The sequence below is a fragment of the Columba livia genome, chromosome W (genome assembly GCF_036013475.1).
Source record: "Columba livia isolate bColLiv1 breed racing homer chromosome W, bColLiv1.pat.W.v2, whole genome shotgun sequence".
Classification (NCBI taxonomy): Eukaryota; Metazoa; Chordata; class Aves; order Columbiformes; family Columbidae; genus Columba; species Columba livia.
In genome coordinates, this window is record NC_088641.1 from 7,850,710 (window position 1) to 7,869,046 (window position 18,337).

Sequence of the window (18,337 nt, forward strand, 5' to 3'; positions counted from 1 at the left end):
CCTATGCCATGTGTGGGAAACTGCAGCGGGTCTGTGGAATCCTTGACAGAAAATATGAGAGTAGAGATCAGCCTTGAGATATTAAGATTTACCCTTGAGAAGGATGGGAGTAAAGGAGTATCCGGAGAGAGGAGAGATGTACCCGTGAGAGAGAAGGGGATAGAAGAATAACATGGATGATAGAAAAATTAACCAATGAGATGTTAGTGCTGTAACTTGTAACCAATAGTGAAAAGACACATGAACTGGTAGAATTGTATAAAAATGCACTTGTAGCAATAAATGGCACCTATGACTTTCATCTTGAAAGAATTTGGTCCATGTCGTTTGTCTGTCTCAACCGCGACATATGGTGACCCCGACGTGATCCTGCCTAAAGAGGATCTCGCATGACAAGGTGACAGCGTGAAGCTGTGAACAGCCGAAGAAGAGCTGTGGAGACGGAGCCTGGAACAGCTGATAAGAGCAGCCGAGGAGAGCTGCCGAAGATCCGGATCAATTGAAAAGACACCTCGCTAAGGAGGAGGTGAGCTACCGGGAACATGGGGGGGTGAAACTTATCTAAAGAAGAGGGTACTATATTATCCACATGGAAGCTGCTTCTGAAGAAGCAGGGTGTTAGCCTTCCGGAACTGACTTTAAGAAAAATGTTACTATGGGGCAAAGCACAAGGTTTAGAGGTTAATCCTGTGACAGCATTTAGTGTGTCACAATGGATGGACTTGGGAGATAAACTGTTTGACAGTGCTACCCAAGGGTCCAAGGAAGCAACTGAACTGTTAACAACGTGGCGCTTGTTATTAGATACTCTGAAAGAGTTAAAACAGCAACAGGCAGAGGCGGCAGAGGGGGATGGTCTTCCTGGCTCTCCTGGGCCAGATTCGGAGAAAAAAGCAAGATTAAGTACTGCTCCGACCCCCCCGTTACTAAAGATTCGTCAAAACCGCCCAAGTCCATATTATCTGACACGGATAAGGATCTGCGGCACTTAATTGGAAAGTTAAAAGGAATAAAGGAGGAGCGTACGTATGTGTGGCCCCGAGATCAGAAAAAAATTATGAAAGACTCATATACATATGTGTGGCCCCGAGATCATAAAAAACTATGAAAGAGTCGTATACATATGTGTGGCCCCGAGATCAGTTAAAAGCTATGAAAGACTCACATGAAAAAACAGCGTTATGGTCTCGGGAGGGGCCCTCAGAGCACCAGTCGGAGCACCAGTCGGAGCAGTGCGTTTGGCCGACTGCTCCGCTGTCATCAATCACGGCTCGACGCTCTACCATCATCAACCGCGGTTCTGCCGTCTGCATCACCGCCACTGATCACGGTTCAACCCTCTGCCCCGCCGCTATCAGTCGCGGAAGAAAAAAATTGACATTTTTTTTCCTATCCCCCCTTGCCTGGAGATTTAAGTGGGGAGGACCCCCCCGTGGTGAGCCAGACCGAGCCAAATAACATAATTCCTACAGATTTCGGTCCCCCCAACCTGCCCCTGCCTCCCTCCCACACTGCTGAAAAGCAAATTCCTGAGGGTGGGGGTAGAGTTTCAGAGCGTAAACCGAACTTACCAAAAAGCTGGGATTTACCCCCAGTTTCGATTACAGTTAAACCACGGGACCCTGTGCGTTTCTGGAAGAGACACTAATTGACACACCACAGCTACAGGCACGATAACTTTCTGAAATCCTGAGGCAGTCAACAGACCTCACATATCAAGCTATGATAAAGGTGCCTGAAACCAACAATGCAGCCAAATCATTTGCAACTATTAATCAGGATCCCAGTGAGAATTACATGCAATTTATTGACCATCTTCAAGAGGCCATCAATAAGCAGGTTGAAAACTTAGAAGCTAACAAAGCATTGGTGCTGAAATTAGCAGTAGAGAATGCTAATGTTTGCTATCAACATGTTATCTGCAAGTTTTACAGTACATATTATGTGTTTCTGTGTATTGCCTCTCTGAAAATCAAGCAGCTTGTTAGGAATGTGAGTTAATTGTTTTACTAGTTGTTTTTCAGTGCGCCATAAAACTTTCTCCCCATTTTTCCCAGTCGTGCTGCAAGCAGCCTGTGTTTTCTACCCCTCCCTCCCCCTTCTCAAGGTTTTACTTGCAAGATGGGGTCAGGAATAATTGTTTTCAGTTGTGTTCCTGAAAAATCAGTATTGGGAGGTGTTTTAAAACTTAGGAAAGCACTTGGAATTATAAGGAAGGAAGATCTTGTTAAATATTGGAATCAGTGTTGGCTGCTGTATAAGTTAAATGATTGGGAAAAGTGTCCGGGGAATAGAATCTTGAAGTATAACACCTTGTTGCAATTAATGTTGTTTTTAGGGTGAGAAGAGTAGGACAAAATAAAACCCTACAAAAGATCATTAAATCATTTCTGACAGCTGGGAAAAAGTTTACTGTGACCTGTGTGTTATCAGTTAACTTGCTGAAGTCTGCAAGATGCTTTCCTCATTAACCTGTTTTCTTTGTGGGTATCGGTTTAAGCATGTTGCAATTTTGGTAGGTCTTTGTTATATGGTACGATAAGTTCACAGTCTGTTAAACCATGAGAATTCATTGACTCAAAATGTGCGTTTTGTGATAATACAGAAGATCATAAGTAATTTAGTTCTTTACTGCATGAATGTGATGGTAAAATTTTGTGTGTAGTAGCTGTTATTTTTTTTTCTTTTGTCTAGCATGCTACCTTTATTCCGGCATTCAGACTTGCGCAACTCTGTGACAGGCTGTGTCTCATCTCGGTGTGCTGGATTTGGTTTTTCTGTATGCATATCATGTAAAGAATCCTGGTTTTGGAATAGCAGCTGTGGCGCACCAGATGAGACACTAAAAAACAAAACAAAACAAAAAAAGGCCTTGCCCAGTCCAGCTCGCTGCGGCGGGGCGCAGCGGGTGCCGATGGGGGTCCAGCGCGCACTGACCTATTTTGTCAGGGAGACCCAGAGGTACCTCCACCTGGCTGAGCAGTAAACAGTTCAAAGGTGCAATGCAAAACTTGAGATATTGTCTTAAATTGGTGTAACTGTGATCCATCTGCTTATTTGAACTTGGTATATAGTTTTCATATCTGAGCTCAGTATTTTAGTTTGCATATTCATATTTGGTACCAAAAGAATCTTGTTTGGGGAGATAATTACAAAATGGGAACCAGTTCCACTGCTAAAATTCCACCTTGCCTCCCCTTAGGATGCATCCTTACACATTAGAATGATTGCTTATATTGTTAGAAAACCATTTAAATTGTTAAAATGCTATGATAGCTGTGAATTTGGAAAAGGTTGTATTTAAAAATTGCTAGAATATTAACTGATTTGGATCTAGGAAAATAGACTAATGGATTTACGCTTGTTATACTGGTTTATGTTTTTTGACATCTCTAAATTGTAAAAGGTAAATGGAGCTAAGGAATGTAACTATTTCTGAGCTACTTGAAATTGCATATAAAGTGTATTATGGTTGGAATGAAATGGGAAAACAAAAGAGCAAAATATCCCAGGCCTGTGTGCAGCTCATTGTAACTGAGGAGTTTGCCAGAGCCTCCCACTTCGTACCAGTGATTATGCACGGCCTTGGCTATATCTGAACTGCGGTGAGAAAAAAAAAAAGAAAAAAAAAAAAAAAAAAAAAAAAAAAAAAAAGGAAAAAACCTGTTTTCCCGCTGCTAAGCAGAGAAAGGGGGGCTTCACTCCCCCCGCTCTGTCCTTTTTTTTTTTTTTTTCCTCCCTGAAGTATTGTCATCCATTTTTGTTGTGGCACTGTGTTGTTTTTCAGCTTTGAATCAGGGGTTGTTGGTGCTGTTTCTTTTTGCTTCTGTCTTGTTTCCTAGGTTTTGGCACATCTGGGGAAAAGAGCTCATCATTTTACCTCCTTGCTGAAGTCAGTCTTTTCACACTGGTCAGCTTTGGGGGGTCACAGTGTTCAGTGCTTCTCTGGGTCAGACTGCTACTGATTTGAGGGTGGAGTGGAGCCAGGTTGGTTTGATGTGGAGTTCAAAGTGATGTGTTTTCATGCTGGGCTGTACGTCTTGCCATCTCAGATGGGGGCGAGAGGGAAGTTTTATTCCCCCCCCCGCACCCCTCCCCCAAGAAATATTACTGCTAGAGAGCTGTAATACTGAAGGAGTATTTAAAGGCATCAGCAGTGGATCCATAGTTCTAATGAAACTGGAAAATTAAACCAAACATTTGTTAATAGACTTATTCTGTGGTAATTAGTTGTAAGTGACTTCTTAGTAAATTCACCATGCTAGTTTTTGAGGTCATGAGAGAGAACGAAAGAAAGGCCATTTTTTGAGACCAATGGAATGCCAAATTTGTAACAAAGTTTAAATACATGAATTCTTATAGTTGTTAGAAACTCCTATACCTCTCCTAGGTTAAGATTTGTTAAGTAAATTGTAAGCTCAAGTAACGTTTTCTAAGAATTCTGTTCAGTTGCATAGCCTACAAGAAGCTGCTTGGATGGTGCAGATCTGCTTGTGCAAGTGAGAAATCTCCAAGGAAATTTCAAATGCTGTATTTCCACTAGTATCAACAGCCAATGTTTCGGTAAAGCAAATACTACACTGATTGATCTAAAACAGGACTTCGATCTGGTAAGGGAAAACAATATCCAATAAATATGACAGCCAAAATGGAGTTGGAAAGTTTGAGGAATAAATTTATGACAACCTTACAGGTTGACTGTATTCGATTGGACTTGCAGATTTGTCTATTTATAGCTACAACATAGAAGCGACCTGTGGCTATTGTGGGACAGTATGATGAGATTGCTAGCAGACTGATATACTGCTTGTTACTCTGATCAAGAAAAGCAGGGAATGAATTTAAGTTTCAATAGGCCATGATCCTTTTGTCATATATATACCATTTGTGAAATTTGATTCTGATTTTTTTATTTTATTTGTAATCTATGTCTTTGTAAATTGCACTAGCTGGTTTTCTTAACAGCACAGCTTTTGGCATGCCTAAATGTAAATTGCTGCAGAACCTGCAAGTCTTTAACATCAGGTCATAGGCCATACTTGTATTTGGTCTGATCCTACATACTTGCAAAGTTTTTGTTGATGGTTTTGGGAAGTCTCATAAAGCTGTAGTGGTTTGGTGTGAAGATAACAATTGGCATCATTCTGTAAAAATTATTGAAGGTTCAACCCAATTAGCAGAATTTGGCACAGCTTTACATTACTTAGAGCTTTTTAAGGAGGAACTTCTAAATTCGATTTGTGATTCTGACTACGTAGTCAAGGTCCAATACACGTATCTGCTTCTGAACTGTGTTTTTTGTTTTGGTTCTGTTCTTTTTTAAAACAGAACGGGGGGAGAAGTAGGGAAAACACCATAAAACCAATTGTCAAAAGCATTGTATGTGATGAAATACTTTGCAAGCGTGACCCAAAACCATGCTAAATCAGAAAGAACCTACATTAGTTATGGCCAAATCACTAGTTAATGGTCAATGGAAAAGGCCACATCAATTGATAACCTGGGGGAGAGGTTATGCTTATGTCTTTACAGATCAAGGGCCGCAATGGTTGCTGGCACGAAACGTGAAACCTGTGTTATCTTCCTGACAATGATTGTTGCAGCTGCTGAGTTTTGGATGCCCGCACAAAGACTAACATGTGGAGTACTTTAGCCAACATGACTGACCAGGACTCCATATGCATAGCTATGGCATCTCCAGAAAACCCCTTCTGCACATGCTTTTTTGGCATCCTCCTTGGTGACTACTGCAGCATCACACAATTGTTTCAAAGTAGTGGTCGGTGCAAAGGCATTGCAACGAACTGTAATAATGCCAACATGGCACCTTGGATTAATTGCCTCCTGGAAATAGACATTGAACCACAGGAACTGGAATTGCTGGCATCTATGCCCATGGACACTTGTATCCAGTTGGTTTGTGAAAAGTGTCAGAACAATATACAAGAACATGAATGGATAAAACTGCAAAATGTTAATGCTACCCTTGGTGACTATAGAAATGAAACTCGTTGGTGCAGTGCCTCGCAGAAGAATCCAAGGGATGTCATTGATAATGTGGGAACAGCGACCCCAAAACCTCCTGTATGGTGTATTCTTGATCTGTGGAGATAGAGTCTGACCAGGAATTCCTTCTAATGCTGTTGAAGGACTGTGTATTTTGGGACTATTAACTCTCTTAACGCCCAATGTATCTATGATAATAGATCACAGAAAAGCAAGACGAGAAAAACACTTTTTGCGTGTATATGAGTCAAAATGTGATAATAATGTAGATTTTTGGGGATCAGGGTTAAGGGTTTTAGGATCTTTTGGATCTGGTGTTGGCACAGCTAAAAGCTTTAAATATTTTAGAAAATTAGGATGCTGACTAGTTAAGCAAACTAACAGAACTTAAAAGGCTTTAAGTGTATTTTTTTTTAGATGTAGATTCTGTAAGACATGCCACATGGCAGAGTAGGGTCGCGATAGATTTTTTGTTATTAGCTCAAGGACATGGGTGTGAAGATTTTGATGGGATTTGTTAAATAAATTGCTTAGTGGTTGAGGGTTTTTAGGATGGTTGTTACCAGTAGTGAAAACAGGACTGATCATTTTGATGATTGTTGTGGTTGTGTTACTAATGTTGCCATGCATGATTTCTCTGCTGCAAAGGGCCCTGCAGTGGACAATGAGGGCAGCACTTTTAGCAAAAATAAAAAAAGGGGAAATTGTGGGAAACTGCAGTGGGTCTGTGGAATCCTTGACAGAAAATATGAGAGTAGAGATCAGCCTTGAGATATTAAGATATACCCTTGAGAAGGATGGGAGTAAAGGAGTATCCGGAGAGAGGAGAGATGTACCCGTGAGAGAGAAGGGGATAGAAGAATAACATGGATGATAGAAAAATTAACCAATGAGATGTTAGTGCTGTAACTTGTAACCAATAGTGAAAAGACACATGAACTGGTAGAATTGTATAAAAATGCACTTGTAGCAATAAATGGCATCCATTACTTTCATCTTGAAAGAATTTGGTCCATGTCGTTTGTCCATCTCAACCGCAACAGCCGTGGAACTCAATTACTTCTTTTCTAAACCTTATTTTATAGCTAGGTTTCCATGCAACTGAAGAGCAGCCACATATTTAGCAGTTTCAATATAGCAAATGAGATTTCCAATTTAAAAAAAAACTGTATGAACTACACACATTTCTATAGCAGAACAGCTATTTATGGCCATTGTTCCGAAATATTTAGGAGATAGCTTAAGCCAGGGGTGTCAAATTCATTTTCACCTGAGGCTGCATCAACCTCACAGTTGCCTTCAAAGGGCCAAATGTAATTTTAGGACTGTATAAATGTAGGCTTAAACTGTCATTTAAACCACTAGCCAAATAGGAAGTGAACCCTTCTGAAGGCAATGGAAAGCATAACTTTGTTTACCTATTAGAAGTTAAGTCTAAAAGTATACCTAAAACAGCAAACACCCAGGCACAAAAATTAAATATAACACTAGTTATTTGACTATGCAGGAATTCAGCCAAAACAATGAATGTGCACAGATTACCAAGGAGTAAATCCAAGTATTAACCAGGATGAGTACCACAAAAATGATCAGAGCGCTGGAACACCTCTCCTGTGATGACAGGCTCAGAGAGTTGGGGTTGTTCAGCCTGGAGAAGGTTCCAGGGAGACCTTATTGTGTCCTGTCAGTACTTAAAAAGGGCCTATAAGAAAGATGGGGACAGACTTTTTAGCAAGGCCTGTTAGGATAAGACAAAGGGTAATGGTTTTAAACTACAGAAGGGGAGATTCAGGCTAGACATGAGGAATACATTTTTTACAATGAGGGTGGTAAAATACTGGAACAGGTTGTCCAGAGAAGTGGTAGATGCCCCATCCCTGGAAACATTCAAGGCCAAGCTGGATGGGGCTCTGAGCAACCGGATCTAGTTGAAGATGTTCCTGCTCATTGCAGGGGGGGGTGGACTAGATGACTGTGGCAGGATGCAAACCCCCCTCTCTCCTCCTCCCTCCATCATGGAAGGAGTAGACATATCTCTCTCTCTGCTGTTTGAGGCTAACAGCTTCTTTTGTTTGGCCCCAGAGCACCCTGGCAAGGGCCATTAGGAGAAGGGAGTGCCGAGGCCCCGCAGCCAGTGTGGGGGATGTTTGGAAGCTTCAGGGGCACCCCACATCCAGTGTGGATGTGCAGAGAAGCTTCTGGAATGCCTACAGGCAGATCTGATCAGCCTATAAAAAACGGGACTCTCGTCGAGACTTCGCCCATTGTCGCGGGTCTCTCGGAGCACGAGCCAGATGCTGCTGCCGAGAACCCCCCTCCCTGGGATGGAGACTCCACTTGCCTTGCCACCACACGTGTGAGTAAAACTTCTCACAGGATTGCGAGTATATTTATACTTTCCGTGCACATATGCACGTGTACTTTCCGTGCTCAATATGAGCATGTGTATAAATTATTTCCTCGCACAATCGCGAGTGTATTTTTCTCCCGTGCTTCCACATAAGCATGTGTAATATTCCATGCACATTTGCACGTGTAAGTAAATTAACCCTCGCAGGATTGTGAGTGTATTATAAGTTTACCCTCGCAGAATCGCGAGTGTACTAACTTTCCGTACTCACTACGAGTACGTGTATCTCTTTAAAAATAATCCCGCACCGTGTTCAGGCAGGTGTGTACTCCTCCTGGACTCAGAGACGGTTCCGGCATTGTTTTGGTGAAGCCATGTGCATGCACTCTGTGGACCGCCTGTTGTATTAGTTGCTGCCCCTTAATAATTTTCCTCAACTGATATCCAAACCTGTATTTAAGTCACTTTTGGAGTGCTAAAACCCTGTTTCTCACCGGTTTAATAAAAGTTGTTTTGGACCCTGTTGTCCCTTAAACTAGCCTCGGGGTGCCTCCGTGACAATGACCTTTAAAGGTCTCTTCCAACCCAAATGATTCTATGAATACTTAGGAAGAAACTCCCCATCTGAATAGATGTTTAACACAGGATATCTTGCACATTCCTGTATGGCATTTGTTAACATCTGTCACCTCAGATGGGATACTGGGTTAGTTGAACCATAGGTCTGTTCTGGTGAGAAAGTACCAGCACTCTATGACCTACCACCCAACAAATGTTTGTCATTTACATAAATCAGTTTTTATAAAATCACCACAAATGTATTTTTCCTGTAACCATACACACACTCAGAAGTACAGTGTTGTAGGGGAAAAGCTTTTGAATTATGTCTAATTAAAATATTAGAAGGAAACAGAACAAAAAATAATTACAAAGCTATTAATGTTAGAACTATTTTGACACAACATCATAAAGGCATACCAAAAATAATCCCCAAAACTCTAGTGTTAAACAATCTTAATTTCACTTACACAATTACGAATACACTCCCGGACTTGTGCTGATGTTTGCTCAAAGTTATTTCTATGTCACCAATAGTGAATTCAACATTTATTGAAGCTTAAGATTTTACATTTGTCTAAATAGTTTACTAATTCCATATGAAATATTATTAGTTTTGTAATTATCAATCAACTAAACAAAACAGTTAATCCTTCTTCTACTGATGGGTTCCCATAAAAGCATTGAGACAGATTTATGTTCAGTTTCAATAGTCTTTAAAAGTTTCAGCATCTGTCTTTAGTGCCTAGCTAACAGTCTCAAAGGCCTAAATTAACCCAGCATTCACATCTATCACAAAAAGTGGAATAAAAGCAAACTTCAAGCATTTCATAGATCTGCTTGGAAGAATCCTACGGGATATGGCCCTAGAGAGAAGAGGGATTCAGGAGAGCTGGTTTATATTCAAGGATCACATTCTCCAAACTCAGAAAAGGTCCATTCCAACAAGTAGGAAAGCAAGGAAAGGCCTGAATGAGCAAGGAGCTCCTGATTGAACTCAGACATAAAAAGGAAGCATATAAGAGGTAGAAGCAGGGGCAGGGTACTCAGGATGAGTGTAGAGATTGCAGGGCATAAGAAGACTTTGTTATGGTAGCCCAGGATAGTTCACCTCCCCAATCCGAGTATGTAGAGTCCCAAGCTCATCTTATCTCATTGTTACAGTAACCTGGAATAGTTTGCTTCTCCCTCATCTGCACATACCCTTACATGGGCATCAACGTGAAGGCCAGCTGTGTATCTCAGAATTCCTACAACAGTGCCTGCATTACATCAGTGAGTTCGCTAATGAGCAAAACAGGACATGGCATATGTATCTCATGTTAATCAGCACAAGTTTTGTTATCCACCCCCTTGAGCTTCACTCCCGAGCAGGGTTCCACTGTGTCAGGTCCCCATTTGATTAGCATCAGTGTCCTGGGGCGCTCTCACTGTGGTAATGCTATGCTTTCATTAAAGCCAAAGCTTTCACTTGCCAAGTGTTGTGCCTCATCCCTGAGGGATCCACAACTGCTTTTTGCTCATAACAGAGATGCTGTCTGATCTTGCAGGGATAGGGTTAGAAAAGCCAAGGCCAACCTGGAGCTGAATTCGGTAAGGAGCATGAAGAGCAAAAAGAAAGGATTCTACAAGTACATATACAGCAAAAGGAAAACTAGGGAAAACATGGGCCAGCTGTTGAATGGAACAGGGGAACTGGTAACGAGGGACATGGAAAAGGCCAAGGTACTCAATGCATTCTTTGCCTCAGTCTTTATTGATAAGACTGGCCTTCAGGAATCCCAAGCCCCTGAGACCAGAAGGAAAATGTGGAATAAGGAAGAATTACCCTCGGTGGAGAAGGACATAGGGAGCACTTAAATAAACTGGACATACATAAATCCATGGGGCTTGATGGGTTGCACCCACAAGTGCTGAGGGAGCTGATATCATGGTGAGGACACTCTCAATTATATTTGAATGGTCATAGTGAATGGGAAAGGTTCCTGAATGCTGGAAGAAAGTAAATGAACTTAGCTGAAAGAAAAATCACTAAAAGGGAACTGGTCTTTTTTTTAACAAAACCAGGACACTGTGAGGGCAGGCAAACACTGGCACAGGTTGCCCAGAGAGGCTGTGGAGTCTCCATCCTTGGAAATATTCAAAACCTGACTGGACACAGTCCTGGGCAACTGTCTCTAGTTGACCCTGCTTGAGGACTAGATGATTTTGTGAGGTCCCTGCAGGACTCTAAGTCCCTGCATATGACAACTCCACAGTTCACACCATGTGTCTGAGGGCATTGTCCAGTCTCGCCTTGAATACTGTCAGGCTTGGGGCTGTGACACCTCCCTGGGGAGCCTGTTCCAGTGCTCCATTACCCTCTGGGTGAAGAACCTTTTCCTAATGTCCAACCTAAACCTCCCCTGGCACATCTTCCTGCCATTCCCTTGGGTTCTGTCATTGGTCGCCAGAGAGAAAAGGTATGTGACAAAAGGTAAAACACCCCCCACCCCCATTTTGGAATGCAGGCAACAGACTCTGTAAAAATCCCATCTTCCTATCCCTTAATCAGCAAGCACTTTGTCCAAAAGAAAGCCAAAAGTTAATTTGAAAACTTCTCCAGAGCAAGTAATTCAATCTAATTTTGAATTTAAAAAGGAAAAAGAAATACCTCTGAATAGTAAATACATATTTTCAGTATACATAAGTTGTAAGATGGCTTGTAACATTCAAACACAACTTATTATGCCTTCTAATAGTTCAAACAATAATTGTAACTGAGAGGAGTCCTATGGCCATTGTTAAACAAGAGACAGATTTGAAACAAATTATCCCAACCCTCCTGACTATCCACTAACCTAGTGCACAGATTCTTACCTGCATTCAAGTTTAAATGCATTTTGTTCCAAATAAACAGGAAGTGCCCATGTAAAGCTCAGTCTATTTAAAATCGCAAAACAGATGAAATCACATTGTTCACCCCTATTAAGCAAGGGATCAAATGTTAATACTCCATGCATTGGTCTATTCGAATGATATGAAAGACAAATTTCTTATCACTTGGACTGTTTTCAAGTTGCGCTGAGTACTTGAGGAAAACAATATCTAGTCATAGTTACATAGAAATCAACTCTACTTAATTAAGATAGCACGATCACAGCATTTAAACCTTGTTGCTTTCACAACTAGCAGAAAAAGATTAGAGGTGAAAGTAGTTGTAGCTTTAAGTAACAAGAACAGAATATAAGTTTATCTTTGCAAAGCATCATCTAGACTCAAGTCTTGTTGCATCAAATTCTTATTCTTAATTTAAGAAAACAAAATCACATCACATTCAGCCTTCTGGATTAGAGACTGATTTATAAACTCACTAGAGTACACTGGAGCTATACGGGAAACGCACACCTATATATTAACTGAATATGTTTTTAGCTTGGCTTTCTTTGGTAACAATGCTTATGTGACTAGTCAGTGCATACAAGATGCATGGCCAAGAATTTCTGAATCTTTCATATGATTGCAGTCAAGTTCACAGGTAAAAAAATCTCATAGATACTTATGTTCTTAAATAAAAGCAAACAGCCATGAAGGAGGGACCAGGACTCGAACATTTGCAGTTTTACCTTCAGCTTTTGTATGTCTGTTTTCCACAATTGAACACAGCAAACCTCAGCTGCCACCAAACCTCTATCCAAAATACTGTTTTGTAGCAATTAGTGGAGAGTTACAGAAAAATCTTAGCATAACTTGTTTAAAAAGTTAGTCACAGCCAATCAAGATCAATCTGTAGGATACAAAGTTTCACTAGCTCTGCTACTCAGTTACTTGTTTAAATAATCTGCTAAAACAGGAAGTCTTAGACAAACTGAGAAGTACTGTAAATAACTGAAATTCTTTATCTACTGCACAATGGCATTTGATCAGAAACATCTTACTCTTAACCCAGCCAGTGAGAACCAGCGTCATAACATGATCCCTTACACTCAAATCCATTATTGGAAGAGAGGAAACTACTCTCCACTCTAATTTCACAGTTTTTAAATTATAAAACTCTTCTCAGATAGATGATACCTCTTTAAAATTAATTTGCATCCCATTTACTGAAAAAGAAAGCAGGAAACATGAAATGTGAAAAATCAGCCCTTTCCTGGTTAGATCACTCTTTAGGACCCTTGCAAACAGAGTTTAGAAGCCAGTGAAACAAGCAGCTCTGTGATGAGCTGAAGAGCTGTTCTTAACCCCCAAAATAAGCACTTTTCACTAGGAACCATTCTTTAGACAGAACCAAAAAATCCACATTGTGACTACTTAAAGAAATAGAAGACCTTATAAAGTTTCAGAGACCTGACTCAATCCTGAAGAGAAAGAAAAGTTTTCTTTTGATAGCCCAAGTATTCATCCAAGGAATGGAGTAAAGGAAACTACAAAAGCATTTGGAGTACTCTCCCATTTTAAAGAAAATCCACAACAGGAGAGGGTAGAAGGGGTTAGACATGTCAGTCAAGTATCCTCATTCATGCTATATTTTCTCTGCTAAGATAACGTCTTGTTAAAATTACCAACCCAAAGGATAAGCAACATATTACAGACCTCTTTAGTAAAGTTATGCCACTAACAAAACAGGTTTGAAGAAGCAGCTTTCAGAGATTACAGTAAAGAAAACTTAGAGTAGACTCACAGAAACAGATGACAGGCAGAGACCCCTCCTCATAGGAGTGGTTTTATCATTAGCACATATGCTAGTCAGGAATATTTTGGGCTACATGAGGCATACCTCTTAAAATTGCATTTCTTTTCAGTCTGCCATCCAGAGACCTGAAAAGATATAAAAATAATCTAAAAGTTAGCATCCAAAACTCCTTAAAATCCAGCAACACATAGAAATCTTAACTTACTAAGCTCACCTAACACTACCTACATGTATTAATTCAGAACAACTCAAAGGAAAAAAAAAGGCATTCATTTTTGATAAAGAAAATGAAAGCCTGCCAGAATTAGAAGAAAAAGGAACTTCAGGAAACACCCATATAACATCCTCTATGAAAGGACAAGATTACCACAGAAAAGTAAAAAACAGCCCAAAATTCAAGCAGTCCTGATATAACGTGGTAGGAAAAATACAAAAATGAAAAAAAAAAAAATAAAAATCAATTATCTGCTGTACTGGGTCTGGCTGGGATGGAGTTAATTTTCTTCATAGCAGCCTGTATGATGCTAACCACCAGCACAAAGTAGATTGCCCAGGGCTTCAGATAGCTGGCATCTCCGTCCCTCCAAAGCCACCTCTGACAATCACAACATGCACAGTGTCATCCACAGACAGCTTGGAGCCCATCGTGGATAGCAGAGCTTATTCAGGAGGAAGAGAGCTGTGGCAGTGCAGTACTGTTTTGGATTTGTGACCAAAACAATTCTGATAACACATCAGTGTTTTAGCTATTGATGAACAGTGCTTACACAGTGTCAAGGCCTTCTCTGTTTCTCACTCTGCCCCAGAGCGCATAGGTTGGGAAATGCAAGAAATTGGGAGGGAACACAACCAGAACAGCTGACCTGAACTGACCAAAGGGATATTCCATGCCATGTAACAACATGCAACAGCAACAAAATCAGAGGGGAGGGGGGTTTTGTGTAAGTAGCCATTGCTCAGGGACTGTCTGGACATCGGTCTACTTTTTTCATATTTCTATCTTCTTCCTTTTTCCTTAGCTTATTGTATTATCTTTATCTCTTAGCACAAGTTTTCTTGCTTTTGCTCCTCTATTCTCTCCCCTGTCCCTCTAGTGGGGGAAGTGAGCAAGCAGCTGTGTGATGCTTAGCTGCCAGCTTGGGTCAACCCACCACATCTGCACAAATGAGAATGACAGAAGAAAATGACTGCTCTGTTAAAAAGATTTGTATTTGAAGATCCACAGCAAGCAGTATTATTCTCAAAATCTATTTTAAAGTATCTGCTCTCCATTTCATTTTCAAAAAAAATTCAGATGGAAATCTGCCATATCTCCAAAATCTTCATATATTTTCCATCACTTTCCAAACAGAGCATAATCACATGAACATATTAGCTTGACAAATGAAGGCAATTTTTATAAAGGTAATTCACACAGGAAATATCCAGATGTTATACAGTGTCCTGGTTTCAGCTGGGATAGAGTTAATTTTCTTCCTAGTAGTTGGTATAGTGCTGTGTTCTGGATTTAGTATTAGAATAATGTTGATAACACACTGATGTTTTAGTTGTTGCTAAGCAGTCAAGGCCTTTTCTGCTTCTCACACCGTTTCACCAGCAAGTAGGCTGGGAATGCACAAAAAGTTGGGATGAGACAGAGCTGGGACAGCTGACCCCAACTGACCAAAGGGATATTCCATACCATACAACATCACACTCAGTATATAAGCTGGGGGAAGAAGAAGGAAGGGGGGGACATTCAGGGTTATGGCATTTGTCTTCCCAAGTAACTGTTTCATGTGATGGAGCCCTGCTTGCCTGGAGATGACTAAACACCTGCCTGCCAATGGGAAGTAGCAAATGAATTTCTTGTTTTTCTTTGCTTGTGTGCGTGGCTTTTGCTTTACCTATTAAACTGTCTTAATCTCAACCCATGAGTTTCCTCACTTTTACTCTTCTGATTCTCTCCCCCATCCCACTGAGGTGGGTGAACAAGCGAGCGACTGTGTGGTGCTTAGTTGCTGGCTGAGGTTAAAACATGACATAAAGACAAACAATGAATACTGCTTCTTTATCTTCCTCCATCAAAAACAAAGGCATAGTCTGCAATTATAAGTTTGCTTTTATATTCCTTAAGAAGATGATAAACACTATGGTACAATGAAACTTCATGACAACAATAGACAAAAACCAGAATGCAATGCAACTGAAATATCTCTCAGGACCTCCTTCGGGTACATTTTTTTACCACCTTCAGAGAAAATTCAGATAAATGTTAAACATTGCCACACTGAAAGCAAAGTGGCATTAAAAGCCTTTGTGTTGGTACTAACAACAATAAACTTCACACAGAGAACAGAAAATCTCTTGGCTGTAGAGAAGAATGGACTTGAGGATGCTTCTGCTGCAACATAATCCATTCCTTCAGCAAAAAATGTCCTAATTTATATTGTGGTAGTAGAAACTGAATTACAGAGCATTCTAAAAACATCATAACACAAGCTTATGATCAATGAAGATGTTTTCCAAAAGACATTATCAAATATCTCCCCTTACTTGGAGAGAACACAGCAACGTTCTAATTCAGATGGAAGGAAAGAGTGGCGTTTATCTTCTTAAGAGGGGAAAATCAAAAAGCCAAACTTGCCCATATGCTACGTGCTCTGAATGCAAAAAGACAACGATGCGTTATGAAAGCTAATAATGAAGTACACTTAGTTTTTTTTATCTAGACCAGCTATTGGTGACTGTGCAAAGATACTAACCCTTAATACAAACAACTTCAGGACCGAGTGCTAGCATTTTAACATGCATTTTATTTTATTTACAGGAGTACCCAAACTGCTGGGGCTGCTCTTAGTTGCTTGATAGATTGGCAAATTGTAGTTCTCACCTGTACCAAATGTTTTTTTAATGCAAGACAATAAGTTTTCTCTCATGAGAGTCCAGAATAGGGGCGAACACTGTTAAGGGATGTTATAAGGCTGCTACCTCTGGCAAACTTATGGATTACTCCGGCCTGGCTGCTGGAGACAAACCCAAGGGTCTCTGTGTCCCACGCCAATGGATATGGCTGCTACTCTGCTTACATCAGCAGCAAAATGAAGGTTAGAGAAAATGTAGGTCCGCTGCTGAATCAGGTGGATGCCCTGGTGGCAGATGACACAGAGAAGGCAGAGTTACTGAATACATTCTTTGCTTACATCTTTACTGCTAAGACTGGCCCTCAGGTATCCCAGACCCTAGAGACAGGAGAGAAAGTCTGGCAGAAGACTTTCCCTTAGTTGAGAGAATCAGGTTAGAGATAGTTTAGACTAACTGGACACCCACAAATCCATGGGCCCTGATGGGATGCACCCACAAGTGCTGAGAGAGTTGGCAGATGTTATTGCTAAACCACTCTCCATCATCTTTGAAAGGTCAGGGAGAACAGAAGAGGTGCCTGAGGACTGGAAAAAAGCCAACGTCACTACACTATTCAAAAAGGGCAAGCAGGATGACCCAGGAAATTACAGGCCAGTCAGCCTCACCTCCATCCCTGGAAAGGTGAAAGAACAACTGATTCTGGACATCACCTCCAAGCATGTGGAGGAAAAGAAGGTTATCAGGAGTAGTGAGCATGGATTCAACAAGGAGAAAGCATGCTTGACGAACCTGATAGCCTTCTATGATGGTATGACTGGCTGGGTAGACAAGGGGAAAGCAGTGGATGTTGTCTACCTTGACTTCAGCAAGGCTTTTAACACTGTCTCTCACAACATAGGCAAGATCCGGAAGTGCAGGCTGGATGAATGCATGGTGAGATGGATCATGAACTGGCTGGATGGCAGAGTTCAGAGGGTTGTGATCAACAGTGCAGAGTCTGGTTGGAGGCCTGTAGTTAGTGGGGGCCCCAGGGGTCAGTACTAGGTCCAGTCCTGTTCAACCTGTTCATCAGTGACCTGGAGGAAGAGACTGAGTGGACCCTCTGCAAGTTTGCTGGTGATACTAAACTGGAAGGGTTAACACACCAGAAGGCTGTGCTGCCATTCAGCAAGACCTGGACAGGCTAGAGGACTGGGCAGAGAAGAATCGAATGAAATTCAACAAGGGCAAGCATAGGGTCCTGCACCTGGGGAGGAACTCCCCCTCTACTCTGCCCTGGTGAGGCTGCATCTGGAGTACTGCATTCAGTTCTGGGCTCCTCAGTTTAAGGACAAGGAATTACTGGAGGGAGTCCAGCAGAGAGCTACAAAGATGATCAGGGGTCTGGAGCATCTTTCTTATGAGGAGAGACTGAGAGGGGATCTTATCAATATTTATAAATATCTCAAGGGTAGATGTCAAGAGGATGGAGTCAGATGCTTTTCAGTGGTGCCCAACAATAGGATGAGGGGCAACAGGCACAGACTAAAGCATAGGAAGTTCCATCTGAATATGAGGAGAAACTTCTTTACTTTGAGGGTGACAGAGCACTGGAACATGCTGCCCAAAGAGATTGTGGAGTCACCTTCTCTAGAGACATTCAAAACCCACCTGGATGCATTCCTGTGCAGTCTACTCTAGGTGTACCTGCTTTAATAGGTGGGTTGGACTAGATGATCTCCAGAGGTCCCTTCCAACCCTAACTATTCTTTGGTTCTGTAAAGGCACCTTATCATACATCCTTGAGATTCCTGCAGGCAAAGATCAAAGCAGTGTGGTAAACTGTATCTGCATGAATCCCTGTATACATTTCAAAATGAGCAGGCTCATTGATCTTCACCAAGGGCTGAATTCTGCAGTGCCTGCGT

At 41.3% G+C, this 18,337-nt stretch overlaps 1 protein-coding gene across 11 annotated transcripts in view; it reads right to left on the reverse strand.

The window, feature by feature from the left end:
- LOC135577084 (polycomb group RING finger protein 3-like) overlaps positions 1-18,337 on the reverse strand; it is a 104,930-nt gene that overhangs the window by 75,485 nt on the left and 11,108 nt on the right. For 4 of the 11 annotated variants that reach the window (XM_065044772.1, XM_065044773.1, XM_065044774.1 and 1 more), the window contains exon 2: positions 13,671-13,711. The exons of 2 other annotated variants lie outside the window; for them this stretch is intronic. Coding sequence is in view for 5 of the 9 variants with exons in the window: in XM_065044778.1 (XP_064900850.1) it covers positions 13,575-13,607 (33 nt within the window). In the remaining 4 variants the exon portion in view is untranslated. Of the gene's footprint in view, positions 1-11,773; positions 13,528-13,574; positions 13,712-18,337 lie in introns of those variants that run through there. 5 more of the 11 variants (XM_065044778.1, XM_065044777.1, XM_065044768.1 and 2 more) reach the window with 2 other exon arrangements.